Genomic DNA, 23,853 nt, shown 5'->3' with positions numbered 1-23,853 from the left:
ATCTTTAAACAAAAGTCACTATATGGTACTGCTTTGCATATATTCACACTTTATATAACATATTATATCATACATATCTTTCTTCAATTTACGTGAGATTTATCTTGGAACTTTAGCTCATATAGTTTTACAACTATATAATATTTTTGTTACTTTTTACTCTATTTTACTTATAAATTTTTTTTTAAATCATTTGAAAAGCAGAGTTAGAGAAAATGGCCTCAATGACCAGGGCTGTGCTAGACTCAAACCAGGAGTGTAAAACTCCATCCAGGTCTCTCACACGGGTGGCAAAGGCCCAGGCACATGGGTTCTTGGATGCTACTCTTCCATGAGCACTGCCAGGGAGCTGGATCCTAAAGTGAAACAGCTAGGGCTCAAACCAGCACTGATATGGGATACTGGCATCACTACAGACAATGGCTTAACTTGCTGCAGCATCACAGTGCCTGCTACCTTAAAGATCTTTTCCTCCTATTTAGAGTTTTTATTAGAGATAATCACTAAATATGATTAAATGCTTTTTAAACTTCTATTGCTTATATAAAGTTACTGTTTAAAGTTATATAGATTTTTTAGGCTTTGGATTATGCTGATATTTGCTGACACTGAGTCACCTTTGCATTCCTGGAATAAATTTGTTGTTTATTCTATGATTTTTAACTTAATCAAAATTTTAATTATAATACTAGCAATTTATCATACTAAAATAGCTTAGTTTCTGTACTAATTCTTCAGCAAATTTGGCAGTAATATATGTTAATTTCTTTCAATTTAGTTGAGAATCCTTCTGTTTCTGGTATCTTGACAGTGATGAATTTTTAGTAACTTCTCAGGTTCTTCTAAGAAAATTGATGTGGGCATGACATGATGGCTCAATTGACTAACCCTCTCCTTGTCAGCAGTAGGATCCCATATGGGCGCTGGTTCTAATCCCGGCAGCTCCACTTCCCATCCAGCTCCCTGATTATGGCCTGGAAGGCACAGAAGGATGGCCCAAAGTCCTTAGGACCCTGCACTCACATAGGAGATCCAAAAAACTCCTGGCTCCTGGCTTCAAATTGGCTTAGCTCTGGCCGTGTGGCTACTTGGGGAGTGAACTAGCAGATATAAGATTTTTCTCTTAGTCTCTCCTTCTCTCTGTAAATCTACCTTTTCAATAAAAACAGAGAACTCTTTTAAAAATTGACTTTAAGTTTTCCACATATTGGGATAATTTTGCTAGGAAAACATTAATATCACTTTTCTCCTTATTATTAGTAATCATACATTCTCGTAGAATTCTTTCAATACAGTATGCATTTGTGCTTATTCATGCTTCACCTAATGCACCTTATGATTTATGGATAACCTATCTTACTGTTTAAAAAGAATTAGCATTTCAATTGTTTTTAATTTCTGCTAGAGTTTTGTTTGCTTCATTCATTTCTGCTTCTTCCAAGCCTTTTTTTTTTTTTTCTTATTCTTGGTCTAATTTCTTCTGATAAGTGGCCTGTTCCTTTAGTATTTGTCTTTGGCTCTTGATAATGCAGGAATTTAAGATTATAAACTTTATCTGACTAACTGATTTACTGTATTGAGGTATAAAGTGTCCTTTCCAGGGCCTACCATGGTGGCCTAGAGGCTGAAGTCCTCGCCTTGAACGCCCACGATCCCATATAGGCGTCAGTTCTAATCCCGGCAGCTCCACTTCTCATCCAGCTCCCTGCTTGTGGCTTGTTGACCCAGAGCCATGGGACCCTGCTCCCACATAGGAAACCTGGAGGAGGCTCCTGGATCCTGGCCTCAGATTGGCGCAACACCGGCCACTTGGAGAGTGAATCAATGGACAGAAGATGTTTCTCTCTGTCTCTCCTCCTCTCTATATATCTGACTTTCCAATAAAAATAAATAAATCTTTTTTTTTTTTCTTAAAGAAGCAAGTGTTTGGCTTAGCAGTTACGACATGTGCATGCCACATCAAAGCACCTGAGTTCAATCCCTGGTTCTAGCTCTAGACTTCAGCTTCTAGATCAAATACTTGGTTCCAAGGTTTAACCCTGCCCCGACCATGGCCATAGTAGGCATTTGACCCAGCTGATGAGAGCTCTTTCTCTGGTTCTCAAACAAATAAGTCTTTTAAAAAAAAAAGCTTCCTTTTTTATCCCCTTAAAAACCATCCAATTGATTACTTTTTTTTTTTTTTTGCTTTTTTGGTTGTTTTAAATTATTTTTGTTGGTTTTTTTTAATCCCATGCTTATCCAGTAGTGTTGCATAATTTCAACAATATTCTCCAAGAATTATAAACACTATTATTTAGCACATACTTTTTTTTCTGGCATAAGCTTAAAAAGATAATACTTAATTTGTGATATAGCTATATCCCCAAAACAGCTCTTGGGTAATGTATGTCAACTTTTTAAAGCCAGTAAGTTAAAAAAAAAAAAAAGATTCTAAGATCATAAATAATGAAGAAATTTTTTAAATTTTCTTAAAGTTAGCACAAAAGGCAAATTTTCAAAAGAAGCGTGTAGGACTCCTACATTGCTATAATAATACAATGTTAACAATAACCAAGAGTTTCACAAATATCCTCTTAGTTTTCCATAGTACTTTCTTTCTACAACAATATCTCTCATAACTAGATGAGAAGGATGGAAAGGAATTTGCAAAGAGCTGCATTCTCTAATGGCTTACTATGGCATAAGCTCATCTGGAAATCTGTAAACTAGAACAGTATATTAAATGCTCTGGGAAGTTCTACTTGCCAAGGTCAACCAAACATTTTTCGTATGTATTTCATTACCTCACACTTCCATCAGTTAACACCTAATAATGCTTTTTAGGAAATGGAAGCTTAGGAGACAAATAGTCCTTGGAGAAAAAGTCTCTTCTCTGTGGTTTGTTCAAAAGTGATGCTTCATATACTGAGCTCAAGTCGATGCTTGTTAAATGACTCAGTATCAAGGGAGGTGTGATATGGTAAGAGTCATTAAAGTAATGAGTATTCAGTGCTGCTATTCCCAGAATGGTTATACTTAAGTAGAATTCTCCTAATAGTGTAGTCACTATTTTGCAACAGAAGTCAATGTTTCTCTTTTGTTTTACCATTGTAAATGGAAGTTCCTTAAGACTTCAGTTTTACTTAAGTTCAAATACTTGAAATCTAATTTCTGAGGATATCAACAAAAACCAGAAAAAAAAAAAGCCTACTACTGAATTAATAGCTAATGAGCACACTCACACCGCCCCCAGCAGTAACCATTATATCAACCCACCACCACCACCTCTACTGCTCTGCTGTGCAAAATGTCATCTGTTAGCAATGTTATCACCACCATTGCATCTTCAGAGAAAAAAAAGAAAAGCTTGCCAAGCTATTCCACTGTCCATATCAAATGAGGATAACGGGATCACACACTACCGGTTTCTAACATGAAGTTTTAAGATCCAACAACAGAATTTTAGCATTATAAAATACATAATAAACTAAATAGTGCCAGTAACCTTCAGAATTACCAAGACCAAACAACATTTATTTAGCTAGAAATCCTTTAATTCCAAAAGCTGTGAAATATGACATTTTGTTTTAAAACTTGTGGTAAGTTCTATGGGCTGCCTACCTCTACAACATTTCCCTCTTGTTTCTTGTTAACAGAACTCTGATTTTGTTGGTCAAACAATGCATGTAAGACTTCAAGGGACAAATCAAAACTGATCTGTATCAATGGCAGATGTGCCACAGCTTCTACCCGGCTGCAGGTTGCTATAGGTAATTATGTAACCCACCCACAGAGCCAGTGAGATAGAAGAAGAAATCTGTTTGGGAGATATCTAAAAGATTGCTCTATTAACTCAAAAAGAGCCACACTTACAGTCAATACCTTTTGACTATGTGGCAATAAATCAAAGCATGATAAAAACTACAACATTTCAGAACTCAAAATTTGCAGGGTTGAGTGGAGTTGAAGTTGATTAAGATGTTTCTTGAGAGTTGTATCCCACACTGGAGTGCCTGGCATTGGGGTCCCACCTCTGCTGCTGGTCAGGCTTCTTGTGAATGTACTCAGCAGACAGCAGATAACAGCCTATGCACTGCCACCCGTGTGGGAAACCTGGATGAAGTTCCTGGTTCCTGGTACTGGCCTGGCAAAGCCCCAGCTATTGCAGACATTTGTGGAGTGAAATGTGGAGTACGCAGAGAATGGAAAAATCCATCTGTCTCTCTCTCTCTCTGCCTTCCAAATAAATAATAACCAAAACTTTAGAAATAAAAATATTTAAAAAGCAATAGAAGAAATAGAAAACTTTGTTTTTCATGGCACATAATGCTGAATTTAAATAGCTTTTATAAGTACATAAACATTAACAGAATTTTAATAAAAACACAACTTTTAAAATAAATAATAAGAAAAATTGATCCATACCCGTACCTTTCCGTGTGTTCTCCGTCACATCTACCCCAAACTGAATAATGTCTCCAGAAAGAATTTCACATGGTGGACTTTCTTCGGAGCCTCGACTCAATCTCTGGCTATTTATAAAGGTACCATTACTACTTTTAGTGTCTTGGAGATAAAACTGCAAGAGGGAAAAAAAAAAAGAAAGAATCTAGATTAATAATAATTTCAAGCCTACCTTAGTTTAAAGGAAAAAAGTACTTCCAATTTTGCAAGATACTCCAGGTGAATTTTTTACCTTATCAATTCAAGTGGCTTACTTTTGCTAAGGTTTTCTACCATCAGGCTCCTAGGTTTGGCCTGGCCCAGTCTCAGCTATTGTGGGTATCTGGGGGAATGAAATGGCAATGGAGCAGCTGCTTGTTTTTCTTTCTGCCTCTCAAATCAAAACAAAACAAAACAAAAAAATTCAAGAACTTCTTAAAATAATAAAATCCAGCCAAGAAAATGGTGCAAACACTTTGCAAAGTAGCTTGTTAGATGTTCAAACTATTATACATAAAATTAGCATATAACCCAGCAATTCTACTTCTAAGTATATATTCAAGAAAACTGAAAACATATATCCTTATAAAACTCATACACAATGTACATTATTTACAATAGCCAAAAGGTCGAAGTAACTCAATGGTAACGAACAGATGAACAAATGTGGAATAACCACACAATGGATTATTACTTGGCAATAAAAAGTACTGAGGTAATGATATACACAATATGAACGAACCTTTAAACTTTCCTATGTTAAAAAAAAAAAAGCCAGTCACACACACCCAGAACTTAAATAATTTCATCTATATCAAACATCTAGAATAGGCAAATGCATAAAAGCAAAATGCACATTAGTGGTTTCAAGTGGTACAAGGTTGCTTTCCGGGGTGATAACAATAATCTAAAATGAGTGGTAATGGTCACACAACTCTGTGAATGAAACAGAAACCATTTCCTTGGCCAGCACTATGGTATAGGGGGTAAAGCTGCCACCTGCAGTGCCGGCAACACATATGGGCACCAGCTTGTGTCCAGGCTGCACCACTTTCAATCCAGTTCCCTGCTCAAGTATCTGGAAAGCAGCAGAGGCTACCCCAAGTGATTGGGCCCCTGCACCCACATGGGAGACCCAGAGGAAGCGCCTGGCTTCTGACTCTGGATCAGGCCAGCTCCAACCATTGCAGTCATTTGGAGAGTGAACCATGGATGGAAGATCCTTCCATTTCTCTCCGCCTTCTCTCTGTATAACTCTGCTTTTCAAATAAATAAAATAAAATCTGAAAAAACCAAAACAAAATAAAAACAAAACAAAACAAAAAAACATGCTGGGTGTATATTTTAAGACAATTTTATAGGGCCTGGTGCTATTAATAGCCTAGTGGCTAAATCTTTGCCTTGTACACACTGGGATCCCATATCAGCACCGGTTCGTGACCTGGCTGCTCCACTTCCCATGCAGCAACCTGTGTGTAGTCTCAGAAAGCAGTAGAGGACGGCCCAAAGTCTTGGGACCCTGAGCTAGTGTAGGAGACCAGGAACAATCTCCTGGCTCCTGACTTCGGGTCAGCATAGCTCCAGTCATTGCAGTCATTTGGGGAGTGAACCAGAACATGGAAGATCTTATTTCTCATTGTTTCCCTCTTTAAAAAAAAAAAATATGAAGAGTCCTGCATTTTAAAAAGGAAGATCTTTCTGTCTCTCCTCTCTGTAAATCTGCCTTTCCTATAAAAATAAATCTTTTAAAAAATTATGGAATGATTCCTGTATAAAAAAAATAAAGAATTTTAGGGGGCCTGGCACCGTGGCTTAGCAGTTAAAGTCCTTGCCTTGAAAGTGCAAGGATCCCACATGGGTGCTGGTTCTAATCCCAGCGGTCCTGCATCCCATCCAGTTCCCTGCTTGTGGCCTGGAAAAATAGTCGAGCACTGCCCAAAGTCTTGGGCTCCTGGACCCACGAGGAGACCCAGAAGAGCTCCAGGCTTCGGATTGGCTCAGCTCTGGCCATTGTGGCTGCGTAGAGAGTGAATCATTGGACGTAAGATTTCCTCCCTGTCTCTCCTTCTGTCTATATATCTCTGACTTTGCAATAAAAATAAATAAATATTAAAAAAAGAATTTTATAGTAAGCTATCCTTTTTTAAAAAGCCAATTAGACAAAAGCCTTTCTTTCCAACTCACTTTGACTTTCTAGTTTTACTTCTAGGATGACTTATGAAAGCAAACTGTCTTTATTGTTCAGATAAGGGCAAATGGTTTCTAGTAATATCCATCATTAATATCTATCAATTAGCCAACACAATTTAAAATCAGGAATGACACATCTTGAATAAATTCTCTGTGATAAAGTGGACTTGAGATATTACAAACTAAAATACTGAACCAAGTACAACATCTTCGCTGCCTTCCCAACTTTCATCACTTATTTTCCTTCTTTAAGAAGGGAAGGGATAGCATAGGAAATTGAGAAGAACTAGGATCATATGCTTGACTTGCTAGAAAGAAAACAATCCAAAGAAAAACGTTCTAGTTTGCTGTTCACATCTTTCTGTCCTCTGCAGCCATACTTAAGCCAGCAACATATTGCCCAGAATAGGTTTTAAATAGTCTTTCCCAAGAGAGAATTGCAAAGAATACATCATACACTAAAATATACTTTACACCATTAGGTGCTCACAACCTTAACATTAAAACTATGACATCTAAATGTGAGAAAAGTAAGACTAGGCATGTGAAATATTTTTCCAAAGGTCACAGAGCAAAGTTTATTCAAGTAGAACTAAAAGGGCCATTTTCTCCCATTTCTTCACGCTGACCTTTATGTTTCATTTATCTTCACTCCTCCCACAAGCTCTTCCAAATGAAACACAAAAGACTAAGCAATCTGTAGAAAATGTGAAATGACATTTAATTTCATTAATTCCAAGGTGACAATTTAAAAGTCACCAAGCTACCTATAAATGATTTATGATTTGCTTATATTCAAAACAGATCAACTGTTGCTTTGCCTGGCAATTTGTACATTTAATTACAGATTATGAATAAAGAAGATTGCATTAATATTTTTCAAGTCTATTTAAAACTCACAGGCCCTAACATTTCATACCAGAAGAATAAAAAAGGGCAATATTTTAAAGTAAAAGCACTAATCTTATTTTTCTTTTTTTTTTTTTTAATACACATCTCTAAATTCTGATTTGGCTCATTTCAGTAAGTTGAAGAAGAGCATTATACTAGATTCACAGTGGTGGTTTTCAAACTTTTTTTGATCCATTAGTGGTTATTAAGTCAATTGAAGTAGGTTGCCATCAGCATTTTCTTTTTTTAAACATAAAAGGGCTCAAAATAAAGAGGACATGAAATAAGGCCATTATTGTTCGTAAAATGTTTGGTTTCCAAATATTTTAGAGTAAAATCAAAATCATTACTTACCACTGCAACCCACAAAGCCTAATATGATCGATCTGGCTCCTCGCTCCCTCTCTGAACTCAATCATTCTCACTTTTTTCCACAGTCCTCGCTCTCAGTCACACTAACCTTCACTCATGCCTGTGACCTCTGCACTTGTGTATGGCTAGATTGCATTATATTTAGTTTCCTACAGAAATGTTTTCACTGATATGATATAACCTTTTGTCTTTGGCTGTTTGAAAGGTTGATATTGCAAATAATGGTTTTGCACCTGCTGTAAAATATTTGGCCATTATTCAGACTACAATGTACAGAAACTACTCTATTTACTGCCGGGTTAGGCTTCCAAAGTTATATAGATGTCGTAAGGAAGGAGAAAGAGACCATGCTTACAGTTCCTGGATGAATTTCCAGAAAGCTGGCATGTAGCTAATTCTAGCCACTTTCAAACCAGAAATACCCTGCTTTATGCTAACAAACTTTGTCAGATCTTTTCTTCATCCCTAAAAGAAATCAGTGGTAACAACATTAACAATCATTTATGAGACTTAAGCATGTTGTTTTCCCAATAGCTTAAGGAGTGCCCTACCAGCTTTCATGTTTGCACTAACCACCAGACATTCACTTTGCTTTTTCCTGAATAAACTTTAAGTTACTAAAACCCAGGCACTGGTGGCAATTCTTTAATTGAAAGAGTTGTCCCTATCCCATCACCCACTTTTCCTTGTATCTTGCTGATTAATTTTAATGACAAAAGCTTTCAAAAAGTTTCTTTTATAGATTAAGCATGCATATGTTTAACTAGCATTTGGCAGAATTTTCAACTTTGCTACAACCAGTAATTACTTTTATTTCTACTGCAAGGATAAACTAGACCTTTCTAATCCTTCCTATATTAATATTCAAATACCAAAATGTTAACAACATCCAATGTTCCAATATCCAAACACCAAAATGTTAACAACATTTGAGCAAAAGCTGGAAAACAAGGCACAAACATGGTAGACTTGGCAAATGTCAGAGACTTCAAACTATACATACAGGGACGTTTTAAATATGTGAATACAGAATGGATTCTGAGGTAAGTGACAGAGCATAGATTTGTATTATATTTAAAGATTTATTTATTTGAAAGGCTGAGCAAGAGAAAGGAAGAAAGAAAAATCTTCCATTTACTGGTTCACTCCCCAGAAGGCCCCAACAGCCAAGGCCAGGCCAGGCAAAACCCAGAATTTCATCCAGGTCTCCCACATAGGCACACAGGATCAAGAACTTGGGCCGTTCTCTGTTCTTTCTCAAGCACATCAGTAGGGAGCTAAATAGAAATTTGTGCAACCAGGACTTGAACCAGCACCCACATCAGATATTGACACTGCAAGCAGCAGTTTAATTTACTGTGCCACAAGGACAGCCCCAACACTGATTTTTAAAATAACCTAAATCTAAATCTCAGATCAGAGTAGTAAAATAACAAAACCAAAAGTTCACAAACAACATTCACAAAAAAAGCAGAGGACTTTTTATCCATTTACACCTCAAATCACAATGAGTGAGGAAAACGACCAACAGCCACAAACCCTGCATGGACTCAGTGTGTGTGAGTATATACAGAGTAGCTATGGAGCATTTGAGGACTTGAGGAGGACACCACACTAACTGCTAGGCATTCCAAACTAAACTAACTGCTAGGTATTCACTGCATAGAACAGAGGCCAGTTTGAGATGAGAAGCTGAAAATGGGAAATGTTTTTAGCTTACTCCAATCCTGAGGAGGTATCTTCTAAAAAAAGCTCAAACAGCCTGTGGCATACAGATGCTAAACAACGACCTACCAAGCAAAGCCACCCTGCAGGTCCAGGGTCCACACTGTGCGCAAAGCTCCTAAAGGACACACAACTGACAGAGGACAAGCGAAAGGACATCCAGATCAAAGTGGAGAAACCCAAGGAGCCTAATTCTAAACATTTCACACAAACAACAGAAGAGGGAGCTCTCGGAACTAGAAACGGCACCCTGAAACAACCTGTTTCCAAAGTCCAGGAAAACTAATTCCACATACAAAGAAATGAGCAACAGATCAAGGTTCATCCCATGGTTATTTCATTTACTTATTTTTTTTAAAAGAGAGAATAAGGAGCAAAGTAATATTTTTATAGAAAATGAAAGACAGACCTTGAGAACAGATTGAAATTATAACCTCCTACTTCAAACCAAGCTAAAAGGCATTAGGAAAATAATTCAAAACACAGAACATCAGTATAAATCACAACTACAAAACTCTAGAAAGGATGAAAAAACTCAAAAAGATAAACAGAAATAAGGAGAAATCCATTTCAGAAATGAATACAAACCAGAAAGAATACAACAATGATTTAATATAACAATGCCTTAAAAAAGGGTAAAAGTGAGAAAATTCCTAGTTTTCTTCTTTTTATTTATTTTTAGGATGGACAATGTTAGAAATGGAGACAAAGACTGAGAGGAATCTGCTGATTCACTCCCCACGTGGCCAGGGCTGAGCCAGGCAGAACTCAGGAGCTCCCACACAGCAGTAGAGGCCCATCCACTTGGGTCATTCCCCATTGCTCTCCCAGGTATATCAGCAGGGAGCTGGATCAGGAATGGAGCAGGTGAGACTTGAATCCAGAGACATAGTAGCAACTTAATATGTTATGCCACAACATGGACCCTATGTGAAAATTTTTAAAAATCAAGGGAAAAAGAAACACAAGGTAGGTGAGGACAGATGTTTGGCACAGCAGCTAGGATACTGCCTGGAATACCTGCACCACATCAAAATATCTGGATTTAGCTCTGATTCTTCTGATTCCAGTTTCCCATTGCTACATACTTGAGAGGCAGTGAATGACAGTTCAAAATTTGGGCCACAGCCATGTATATGGAAGACCAGCAAATGAAATATTTCCCTGTCACTCACTCACTCTCTCTCTCTCATCTAAATTAAATAAAAAGAAGAGAAGCAGGAGGAAAAGGAAGAAGGAAAGAGAACAGAAGAGAAGAGGAGAGAAGAGGAGAGAAGAGGAGAGAAGAGGAGAGGAGAGGAGAGGAGAGGAGAGGAGAGGAGAGGAGAGAAGAGAAGAGAAGAGAAGAGAAGAGAAGAGAAGAGAAGAGAAGAGAAGAGAAGAGAAGAGAAGAGAAGAGAAGAGAAAAAGGAAAAGGAAAGCAAAGCATGGAACTTCTTCCAGATCTTCCACATGGGAAGCAAGCGTCCAAACACTTGAGCCATCTTCCACTACATTTCCTAGGCCATCAGCAGGGAGCTAGGTTGGGAGTGGAGCAGCCAGAGCATAAACTGGTGTCCATATGGGCTGCCAGCATTGCAGGTGGAAGTTTTACCCTTCCATGCCACAATGCTGGTCCCGGAGCAGTGTCAATGCAAACTCCCACTATGGTAAATAATTCAGTCTAGCGTTTACTTGCCACCCATCTCAGAGAGAGATGGCACATCCATTAGATCATATGCAGAGCAACCCTAAATGAAAAATTAAGAGGTCTAATTTAAGTACCCAAATCCTAAGAGAATAGAAATTTAGTTCGGCACGATCAGTTGCTAAGGAGGCATGAGTGAGGGTGGTGATTGGAATGAAGAAGAAAGAGGAAGTCTAACAGGCACTGCTGTACATTTAGACACAGTCAAGGCCCAGTTTCCAAGGACTATTAAAACAAAACAAAGGAACAAATGGAGAGTTTGAAGATCATGGCCCCATAAAGAGAACCTTGGGACTGGACTAAGAATTTGAGATTTCGTAAAACAAAGGCAGTCCTAAGGGATTTGATTTTAAAAAATTGTTTTAAGGAGATTATTGTGATAGCTCTAATGATTTAGCAGCTGTGTGTAGGATGAACTACAGTGGGAGTCACTGGAAATAGCGAGATCCATGACTTGCTCACTTAACCATCAGGATTCTAGTTGTTTCTTAGATTATACAAACTTAATTTCTAATATGCATGGTCAATATAAAATCACTTATATATAACCTTTATGCCTGCCTGACTAGCAAAGCACCACATGTTTCAGAAGCTGGAGTTTTGTTTTGTTTTAATTATGCCATGGAAGAAGAACGTAAGAAACCTGATTCACATTCCACAAGAAAATACGTTGAAATGTGGTGAAATGTCTTCACCAAAATGAAACCTCACCCATACACTGGAATGAAACTTGCAAACCTATCCACTCAAAACCCTTACAAATGTTATCATTTTGCCAGGATTTTTTCTTATTTACTAAGTGACATTTTAGACACATTCCATTGTCCAATCTTGTGGGGCCAGCTCACAAGGCAAAAAAGAAAAGACCTGTCCGTAGCTCTCTCCATAGGAAATGATATTAGGAAAGACATAAAATATTATCAGGGATAGTGAAGATCTTTCTTCATCCCTCAGGATATCAAATAAAATGAAAATAAATATTTAAAACCTAAAAGATGCAAGAATTTCAAATTCTAATATTTAAAGTACACATTTATACAAATGCCACATATTTTACATAGCATATTAAGGACAGAAACACAGGGATATTGTGATATTTAAGTACCCAAACATTTTGACTACACTAAATAGGCCATTCTTTTCATGACAAAATGGTTGTTTAAATGATCCTAAATTCAGTTGAAACAACAAAATAAATCTACTACCTTTTTTTTGTAAACTTCACCCACAGAATAGCCATGTTTCCCACAAACAGAAATCATCGTGTTTATATTTCTGGGAAATATAAAACAAGCATACTATATTTAAATCATTACATATTATTTAGTAAGGCACATAACAGGTTTAAAATGAGGATAGTTGATATTGATCTATACAACCACTAGGAGAAAAGAGAGAAGGAAAAACTGAAAAAAAAAGGACAAAACATTAAAATACATTAAAGATTGGTATAATCGGCAAAACACAGGAATATAGATCTTACTTAGAAAAACTGCTCTCACACACACACAAACTTATCTCTGGCAAACAAATTCTGTGGAAATGTTAAAAGATGCAAACAGCACAATTGCTGAAGAAATAACATTCAGTTTTTTTTTTAACATTCACAGTTTTTAAAAATATTTTAAAGGATGTTGAAAATCATGATGAACTTTTCTATTATTTAGGCATAATTACTCAAGTTGGAATGTAATTTTAATGTCTAAAACACATTACAGAGGGGTAGGTATTTAGCCTAGAGGTTAAGATGCCTGCACCTTACACCGGAGTACTTAGATTAAATGTATAGCTCCTATCCTGACCAGCTTCCTGCTAATGAAGTCCCCAGGTCTATCAAGCAATTGGATTTAGGCAATCCATGTGGGAGATCTGGATTGTGTACCGAGCTCTTGGACCCTGCCCAGGCCCAGCACTGCAAGCACGTGTGTATGTGTGTATAGTATGGGAGGAAGGTGAATAAGGAGATGGGACAGCTGTTTCTCTGGCATCTATAGTGATTATTAATTCCTCAGATTTATTTCCTCAAGGGTTCTGATAATTTAGACATCAACGAGTCCTTTTAAAAAATGAGAATTCTGCCTTGAAAGTAAAAAGGAACTAAAGTTACTGAAAGCTCTAAGTGAATCAATACAAGTAATAACATTCTAATTTATGAAACAGTCATTTTTACTGAGATGGAAAATGACTATTTGGATATGGAAAAGACACTCTTTACAGGGTCGAGTACACCAAAGAGGCTTTCATTTCTCTCTTACCACACAGTTCCCAAGATCCCTCGTGTTAGACACAGCCTCTCAAGATAAGAAGGTAATGTTCCCTGGTAGGTACGAATCACTATTTCTTCTATATTTTTGAACAAAATTTGGCAATAAAAAGCATCATGCAAATTCTATATTTATTTACAGCTTAACATAGACAATATTTCTTTTTCTCCAAGAAAAAAAAAATCTTTTTCCCTAAATTTACAGTTTGAGAGAGAGGGGGACAGAGAGAGCAGCAGAAAGCTCCCACCCAACTGGATGACTCTGCAAAAGCCTGCAAGAGCTGGGACTGAAGCCAGGAACTCAACCTAGATTCCACATGGAGGTCAAGGACCCAATTACTTGCTATCTCAGGGTCAGCATTAACGAGAAGATGGAATTTGGACATAGAGTTGGGACTAAAACCCACGTACTCCAACATGGAATACAGGTGTCCCAAAACCATAATTGTTAACCCAAATGCCTGCCTTTCCCTAAAGATCTTTAGAGGTCAAAGTGTTGGGATCCCATATACGTATTGGTTTGTATCCCTGCTGCTCCAGTTTCCATCCTGCTCCCTGCTTGTGGAGTGGGAAAGCAGTAGAGGAGGGTCCAAAGCCTTGGGACCCTACATCCTCAAGGAAGACTCTGGCCACTGCTACCACTTAAGCAGTATTTACCAATGGATAGAAGACCTTTTTTTCTGTCTCTCCTCTGTCAATATGCCTTTCCGATAATTTTTTTTTTGTGTGTGTGAAAATTTAAAAATCTTTAGGGCATGGCACGGTGGCCTAGTAGCTAAAGTCCTCACCTTGAATGTGCTAGGATCCCACATGGGCACCAGTTCTAATCCTGGCTGACCTGCTTTTCATCCAGCTCCCTGCTTATGGCCTGGGAAAGCAGTCAAGGACGGCCCAAAGCCTTGGGACCCTGCACTGCTGTGGGAGACCTGGAAGAGCTCCAGGCTCCTGGCTTCAGATCAGCGCAGTAGCAGCCATTGCAGCCGCTAGGGGAGTGAATCATCAGACGGAAGATCTTCCTCTCTGTCTCTGCTCCTCTCTCTATATATCTGACTTTGCAATAAAAATAAATAAATCATTTTAAAAAGAGAGAAAGTTGTTTTTCTAAAAAAACTGTTGATTCATTTAATGTATCTATAATTCAGCATGGAAGTTTTAATCACAGCAAAACAAAAGAGAGGTAATTATTCAAATAGTGACAAGGATAACAAAAATAACCTCCAGTTTTCCAGTTCTGGGGTATTTACCAAGAGCTTGGATAAACTTCATTGCATGTATTTTTTACTTAATTGTTACAACAATCTCATATTTTATTTTAAAAAGATTGATTTATCTGTTTGAAAGACAGTTATAGAGTGAGAGGGAAAGACAGTGCACTTCTGTCTGCTGGTTCACTTTCCAAATAGCCACACAGGCAGACAGGCTTGAGTCAGATCAGAGCCAGAAGCCAGAGTCTCCATCAGGTGTCTCATGTGGATGGCAGAGGTTCAAGTACTTGGCTCATTTTCTGTTGCCTCCATGTACATTAGCAGGGAGCTGGACTAGAAGCAGAGCAGCCAGGACTTGAACCGGTACTTTTAGGAAATGTCAGCATCACAGTTGGAGGCTTAACCTGCAACACCACAATGCCCGCTCCCACAATAATCTTCTTTAGAGATCTATTTATTTTTATTTGAAATGCATATTGACAGAGAAAGAAGAAGGGAGGGGAAAAAACAAGAGCATAAACCTGATTACATTGTTTCACTTTATTATTTTTTAAGATTTATTTTGTTTTTATTGGAAAGGTAGACATACAGAGAGGAGGAGAGACAGAGAGGAAGATCTTCCATCCGTTGATTCCTCAAGTGGCTGCAACGGCTGGAGCTGCACCAATCCGAAGCCAGGAGCCAAGAGCTTTTTGTGGATGTCCCAGACAGGTGCAGGGTCCCAAGGCTTTGGACCGTCCTCAACTGCTTTCCCAGGCCACAGGCAGGGAGCTGAACGGAAGTGGAGTTGCCGGGATTAGAACCAGCGCCTATATGGGATCCTGCTGTGTGCAAGGTGAGAACTTTAGCCACTAGGCTACCGTGCCATGCCCACGTCGCTTCACTTCATAAATGTGCTGTTGACTTCAAGTTCAAGAGCTGTGATAACTTTCAAAATAACCCAATCACCCTGTCTAGCTTGACAAAGGAACCATCCATTCACTCTGTTCTGCTTACCTAGTGTCACTTCCCAATCAAGTCCCAGTCCTCTGCTTGTTTGCTCATGCTGTTCTTAGACTTGAAAAGCCCTTGCCTGCACTCACCCACACTCTCCACCTGCTAAAAGACTCCTTTTATTTCTGAAATATAGTATAAACATCTTAACAAATAAAATTTCTTCCAGATAACTAAACAAATACCTAAACTAAATAAAACTTGAGATTGTGTTCCAAGTTACACCGCTAACTCCAAAACCTCAACCTCCATAACACGTTTGAAACAGTATTATAATGCCCTCTTCATTTTTAAAAAATATTTATTTATTTTTATTGGAAAGGCAGATTTACAGAGGAGGAGAGACACAGAGGAAGATCCTCCATCCAATAGTTCACTCCCCAAGTGACCACAACGGCTGGTGGTGAGCCAATCCAAAGCCAGGAGCCAGGAGCTCTTCTGGGTCTCCCATGTGGGTGCAGGGTCCCCAGGCTTTGAGCCATCCTCGACTGCTTTCCCAAGCCACAAACAGAGAGCTGGATGGGAAGCAGGGCTGCTGGGATTAGAACCGGTGCCCATATGGGATCCCGGTGTGTGTAAGGCAAGGACTTTAACCACTATATTATCGTGCCAGGCCCACCATCTTCATTTTAATCTATAACATTGTTGGAAAGTTCTAATAGACGCAAATAATAAATTTTCCAATGTAGAAGAAATCATTCAAATCTTATATGAAGCAAAATATAAAGGTTTGAGTTCAAGCTCTATCAGATTGTAACTTACTATGTTACCAACAGCAAGTAACTTAACCTTTTTGAATCTCCCTTTAGTTACATTTAACTTGAGGATAATATCATTACCTATACTTCTGAGAGTTTATTATAAAGGTTAAGTAATGTAAAGCATTTAGCACAGTATTTGTGTTTAAATACTAATTTTAGTAAATGCATAGAAATACATTAATAGGAAATTATTCTGACTTTCCATAGTCAAAAGAACTGATTCAAGACTTTACTGGTCCATGTTCTAAAAACAAAGTTCCTTGACAATTAATTACTTAACAGTAAGCAGCTGAAACAGACATAAATAGGTCATTTAACAGCTGAATTCTAATTCATACAGGTGTTAAAAATAGTGAGTCAGCCTTCATTGTACGGAAATATTATAATAAATAACCACAAGGAACAGAGACCACAAACTGAAAACCAAATGGTGAGAAACGAGAAACACTGTGATATGAATCAGGGAATCCCTACGTATAGTTACAGCAAAAGGAAGTGACCAGGGCCCGGCGGCATGGCCTAGCAGCTGAAGTTCTTGCCTTGAACGCCCCGGGATCCCATATGGGCACTAGTTCTAATCCCGGCAGCTCCACTTCCCATCCAGCTCTCTGCTTGTGGCCTGGGATAGCAGTCGAGGACATCCCAAAGCTTTGGGACCCTGCACCTGCGTGGGAGACCCGGAAGAGGCTCCTGGCTTCGGATCGGCATAGCATCGGCGGTTGCATCGGATGGAAGGTCTTCCTCTCTGTCTCTCCTCTCTGTATATCCGCCTTTCCAATAAAAAAACTGGACTGTCATACAAAATATAATAAAAGTCCATCCTTATCTAATATCACATATAAAAATTAACTGAAAATGAATCAAAGACCTGAAAGAAAGCTCTGAATGCATGAAATTCTTAGAAGACAGTATATAACAAAAATTTCAAGACACTGGATTTTGCAGTAAGTTCTCACACTTGACATCAAAGCCAAAGGCAACAAAACAGACAGCAGATTGATTGAAAAACTTTAAAAATTTTTTGTGCATTAAAAGGAAAGGTATTTATAAGTCATATATCTGAATAAGAATGTGATATCCAGAGTATGTATGAAGGCACTTAAAACTTCTTTTAATTCATGCATAGTTTTTGCATAATATGTATTTTTCATGATCTTTTGGAGGTAGCTTCATACATACTTGACGACAACCGCACAATCCAACTCAAAAATGGGCAAAGGATCTAAACAGACATTTCTCTAAGGTTATACAAAGCCAATAGGCACATAAAAAGATGCTCAACATCACTAATAATTGCAGAAATGGAAACTAAAACTACAATGAAATACACCTCACACCTATTAGGATACTTACTATTAAAAAGAGCAGAAAGGGGTAGACTTTGACAAGTGTTAAAAATGCCACTTGGGAAGCTTGCATTCTGTTAGTGAGTGCCTAGGTTCAAGTCCCAGCTCTGTTTTCAACTCCAGCTTCCTGTTAATGCCCACTCACTTTTTTTTTAAAAGATTTATTTTATTTTTATTGGAAAGGCAGATATACAGAGAGGAGAGACAGAGAGGAAGACCTTCCGTCCGATGCAACCGCTGCTGCTATGCCGATCCGAAGCCAGGAGCCTCTTCCGGGTCTCCCAAGCGGATGCAGGGTCCCAAAGCTTTGGGCCGTCCTCGACTGCTTTCCCAGGCCACAGGCAGGCAGCTGGATTAGAACCGGCGCCCATATGGGATCCCGGGTGTGCAAGATGAGGATCTTAACCAGTGCGCCACCACGCTGGGCCCCCCACTCACTCTTAGGACCAGCAAGTATTTCAGGCCCTGCCAATCATGTAAGAGATCTGGATGGAATTTGGGGCTCGTGGTCTTGGCCTGGTTCCACACATGCTGTTGTGAGCATTTGAGGAGTAGACCAAAAAACAGAGCTATTTCAGTATTTCCCACTGCCTTTCAAATAAAAAAAAAATTAAAGGGTAGAAATATATTTACAAAGATATGAACAAATCAGAAATCATATGCACTGTTGATTGGAATTGAAAATGATATAGACATTGTGGGAAACAACATGATGATTCCTCAAAAAATTAAAAACAGCATTACCACATGATCCAGCACTTACAATTGTGATATATACTCAAAAGAAAGTTATTACAGCAATATGTACACTTATGTTCAGACCAGTAATAACTAAAACAATGAATCAACCCAAGTGTTCATCAAAAATGGATAAGCAAAATATGGTATATATGTATAATTACACATACACATATATATACACACAAACACAATGCAGTATTATCAGCCATATAAATTAAGAAAAATTTTGAATCATTATGTTGAGCAAAATTAGTTAATTACAATAAGACAAATACTGGATGATTCCACTTATACGACACAGAGCAATCAAAACCAATGAAAGAGTGAGAACGTAGAGTGGTGGGTGCCAGGAGTTAGAAACCTGGTGGTTCAAAGTTTCAGTTTCACAAGATGAAAAGAGTTCTGAAGATGGATGGGAGTGATAATTGCACATTATGAATGTATTTCATGTAACCACTGAATTAATGGTTAAGATGGCAGATTTTTTGTTGTGAACATTTTCCCACAGTAACAAATAAAAGCAGTTAGATGTATAAGGTTAGAATTGTGGGCTTGAGATATAAATGTGATTGTCATAAGCATATAAACAGATCATAAAGTCAAATGACAGGATTAGATTACAGAAGCAACCAATACAGTAGACAGAGCCTTGGAACAGTCAAAGGTTTAAGATCAGGGAGATGAAGACCAAGCTAAGGAAACTGAGAAGAATGGCCTGTGAAACATAAGGAGAACCAGGAGAAAGTGATACGTCCTGGAAGCTGAGTGAATGAGGTTTTCCAAGAATGGAGCAGATCACCTGTCAAATGAGGCTGGTGGATCAAGCAAGGTAATGAACAAGAGCTGACCACTGGAAATAGCAAGTTGAAAACACCAGTGATGACCCTAACAACAAGTGTAGATGTCGTAAAGGACAAATGCCTGACCAGACTCATTCAAGAGAGAATGAGTGAAGAGGAGTAAGAGACCAGATACTGAGACAAATCTTCTGAGGAGTTTTGTTCTAAAGGAAAACAAAAAATGAGTAATTGCTAGGAGGGAAAGTTGAGCAGGGGAATTTTTTTTTAAACCTACAGTTTCATATACTAACAAGAATGATTCAATAGAGAAGAGGGCACTTAGCCCAGTCTTGAGGATTCAGAACGCTTCTTGAAGGAGCTGTCCCATGTAGAGCCAGGAAGGCTGAGTAAGAGTGAGTCAAGACAAATGAGGATAGGATTAGAACAAATGAGTAATCAGAAGTAATAACTACATAGTGTGTGAGCCTAGCTGTGGTCGGGAGTGGGGATGGTTAACAATATAAGACAAAACTGAGAATGATAGGAGATGAGCTTAGAGGTAAACAGTTACCAAGCTGCTCCATTTCCGATCTAGCTCCCTATTTATTATGGACTAGGAAAAGAGCAGAGGATGGCTCAAGTCCTTGGGCCCTGAACCCATGTGGGAGACCTGGAAGAAGCTTTTGGCACTGGGTTGGCTCAGCTCTGGCCATTGCAACTATTTGATGATTGAACCAGCAGTTGGAAGATCTCTCTGGCTCTACACTCTGTGTATCTGTCTTTCAAATAAAAATAAGTAAAAAAAAAAATTTAAACAATAAGAAGGAGAAGGGGGAGGAGGAGGTGGAAGAAAAAGAAACAGAAAAGGGGCCTAGCGACAGAACCTAAATGCTCAGTTTGAAGGCAGCAGCTTCTAGCTTGAGCTGCTAGGCACATGATGTTGCTGTTATTTGTGTTTGGAATACTGGAGAAGGTACAAGTAGTGAATAAATAATTTCAGCTTTGGATATGTTGATTTGGGGAACTGTGTAAGGCATCCAGCAACTTAATATGGTTAGACAGGTAGAAAATTCAAACTTTAGGGCTCAATAAATCTAGAAAGCATCAACATTTGTGCAGCCATTAAAATTACCATAAAGGGCCAGTCATATAGCATACCAGTTAAGGCACTTCTGCTTCTGACCCAGCTTCCTACTGATGCATGTGTGAGGCTGCAAATGGCCAGGTACTTGGGACTGGGATTGAGTTCCAGGCTCCTGGTTTCAGCCCGGCCAAACCCTGGATATCACAGACAAAGGGAAAGTGAATTAGTGGGCGGAAGACCTCTGTCTGTTTCTGCCTCTTTGCTTTTTCAAAATAGCATAAGAATAAATAAATTTCTTATAGATTTATGAATTTGTAAGGCAGATTCACAGAAAGAACACTTATTGTTCGAGGTCTTCCATTTACAGGTTCACTCCCCTAGTGGGCATAACAGCCAGGGCGAAACCAGGCAGAAGTCAGGAGCCACATGCTTCATTTGTGTCTCCCATAGGGTGGCAGGGGCCCAAGAATATGAGCTATCTTCCATTACTATTCCCAGGCCAGTAGCTAAGAGCTAAATCGGAGTGGAGCAGCCGGGGCATGAACTGATGTCAGCTGCCTGTATTGCAGGCAGCAACTGTATCTGCTATACTACAACAACGGATCCAAATGCTAAATAAAAATTTTTTTAAATTACAACAGTGTGTGAGATGAGTCAAAAGTAACACAGGGTAAACAATGGAGGAAATTTTAGGAACACTGGCCTCTAAAGAGAAGCTAGTGGCGGAAATGCTTCACAGAGTTTCAGATACAACAGCTAGAAAGATTAAAAAGAAAAACAAACAAACAACAACAAAACCAAACAGAAAAACAAACCAGAAATAGGCAAGAACTAATTCTACTATATCAGCAATGTACATAGAGGAGTGACAGTGACTTTTATAAGCTGACAGACATCAGAAGAGATTAAAGACAGAGGGGTAGGAGAGACAGAGATACCACGTCACTTTACAACCTAGATCCTCTCCATTAAAAAAAATGAGTAGAACCTACAGGGACATTCCTTCTTGTGGTACTACTGAGATATTCAAGTCATTTTTGAGTGGGGAAAAATCAGAGACCAAGCACATATATATCACCATCTGTAGATCACAGATTATTTACAGTAAATTATTCTAAGAATTTGACAATATATTTTAATAAACTAAAAATTATGGTCGAGCATTTATAAAAGGAATAGGACAATTTTTACTTTTTATTCTCCTCCACAGTCTTATCACCTAGCTGATGACTTCAGGTAAACTCAACTAACATTATAAAAGTCATGGGGCCTGGCGTGGTGGCGCAAGTGGTTAAGGTCCTCGCTTGCATGCCTGGGATTCCATATGGGTGCCGGTTCTAATCCCGGCAGCCCCGCTTCCCTTCCAGCTCCCTGCCTGTGGCCTGGGAAAGCAGTCGATGACAGCCCAAATCTTTGGGACCCTGCACCCACGTGGGAGACCCGGAAGAGGCTCCTGGCTTCAGATCAGCACAGCATTGACCGTTGGGCTCACTTAGGGAGTGAATCATCGGACGGTAGATCTTCCTCTCTGTCTCTCCTCTCTGTATATCCGCCTTTCCAATGAAAAAATAATAAAAATAAATCTTTTAAAAAAAAAGTCATACATATACTATTGTTATAATACAGGGGAAAACAGTGGTGGAGTAGGGAGAGAGGGTGGAAGTGGAAATCTCTTACCCTAAGGAACTGTAAAAAAGTCATACAGCCCTATGTAACAAGGACATGTATTTAAGCATGGATGATATAGAATCTTAAACCACTAATAATTAAGGAAAGATATTATCAGTAATAATAAAGACTTATCAGAAATGGAAAAGCTCTTGGATGTCCAAAGAAAGATACAAGTGGAAACAAAGAAAACAAGATTCAATTTCCATTTCTGACTAAAAGCAGACAACTTGTCAACTAAAAATCACTTCGTTCTGGATGACTGTACTGCACTACACTAAGTGGCAATGATTCACAAGTTTTTGGTGTCTGCCACCTGTCCAGAACAAGTTCACAGACTTCCAAAACATCAACAGGAAGCATGTTTTCTGATGAGCACCTGAGGCAAAACCATGTGTAGAAGGGACATAACAGAATAATGTACTTAAAATGGGATTGCACTTTTTTGGGGGTAGGGTAGGGAAAACTTCTATGGTGTGATCATTCGATTATGGAATATCTGGATCTAGGATGTATCCAGCATTAGAAAAGCACGACTCAGACTACAGCAAAATGAAGCGACAGCACTCTAGGCCAGAAAGAAAAAAAAGACATTTGAGGCGGTGTCTTCCAGTGTCTGATTGAGTCAGAGAAAGAGAGAAACAGAAAGGAGAGAGATGGGAAGAGAGATGAGAAGAAGCAAACTCAGACTTGACTTCAAAACATAGAAAAAAATCTGTAGCTGTGTTCAACTTTTTGTTTAGTCCCCTCCCGTATTAATTTACTACTAAAACAGCCTAATTATATTTAGGAAAACTAAAAGTGCAAATTATCTCAGAATCTAAGTACTAAAGGATCTTAGATGAGTTTTCTGCACAGCATTCATCCTTCGTGACATGTTTTAGAGCTCTGCTTGACTGCTCCACTCACTTCATTTTAACTCTTTATTATCACTCAATTTTATATTTCTTCTAAACTATAATGCTGTCATCTATTCCTGAAAAATAAAGCTTTCTTTGATAATTAAGTGATGATATAAAACTTAATTGGGTCCATGAAATTCCACTTCTATGTATCTACCCAAGAGAAATAAAAAACAGAAAAAGCTGTGCACCAGTGTACCAAACAGTATTGTTCATAATAACCAAAAATCAGAAACAAGCCAAAAGTCCATTAACCACTGAATAAACAAAACAAAGCAGCATATCAGCAACAAAAAATAAGTGAAGGGCAAGCAGGAGGAACACTGGTTAAGCCACCACTAGGATCCCCACATTCCACACTGAATGCCTGGGTCCAAATCCTCCCCTTGCTTCTGCTGCAGCTTCCAGCTAATGTGTGTCCTGGAAGGCAGCAGATGATACTGGCTCAAGCGCTGAGGACTCTGCACCACACAGGGGGCCCACACAAAGTTCATGGTTGCTAACCTGGTACAGTCCTGGCTACTGTAAACATTTGGCAAATAAACCAGCAGATGAAAGACAACTGCTTGTCTCTTCCAAACACATAAACAAAAAATGAACTACTGAGATAGTTGACAAATGGATAAACCTCTAGAACAATGTATATGAAGGAAATCAAATATAAAACACTATATATTTCATGATATTATTTAAAATTTATGAAATATATAAATCTATAAGACAGAAAGCAAATTAGTGACCAGAATCACTGGATATGTGACTGAGAACTGGCTGGAACTGAAAAAAGAATCTCTTAAAAGAACCACCTTCTCAGATAGGTC

General features: G+C 38.5%; 1 protein-coding gene across 1 annotated transcript in view; it reads right to left on the bottom strand.

The window, feature by feature from the left end:
* The window catches only part of LOC121165995 (sarcolemma associated protein), a 117,651-nt gene that overhangs the window by 67,449 nt on the left and 26,349 nt on the right, over positions 1-23,853 (bottom strand). Inside the window, exon 2 of the mRNA XM_040995021.1 lies at positions 4,414-4,561. Within this exon, the coding sequence (XP_040850955.1) occupies positions 4,414-4,561 (148 nt within the window). The remainder of the gene's footprint in view (positions 1-4,413; positions 4,562-23,853) is intronic.

Source organism: Ochotona curzoniae, unplaced genomic scaffold (assembly GCF_017591425.1).
Source record: "Ochotona curzoniae isolate NIBS_2020 unplaced genomic scaffold, NIBS_Ocur_1.0 contig_908, whole genome shotgun sequence".
In the NCBI taxonomy this organism is placed as follows: Eukaryota; Metazoa; Chordata; class Mammalia; order Lagomorpha; family Ochotonidae; genus Ochotona; species Ochotona curzoniae.
The sequence above is the reverse complement of the archived record's forward strand: the minus strand, read 5'-3'. Positions and strand labels throughout refer to the sequence as shown.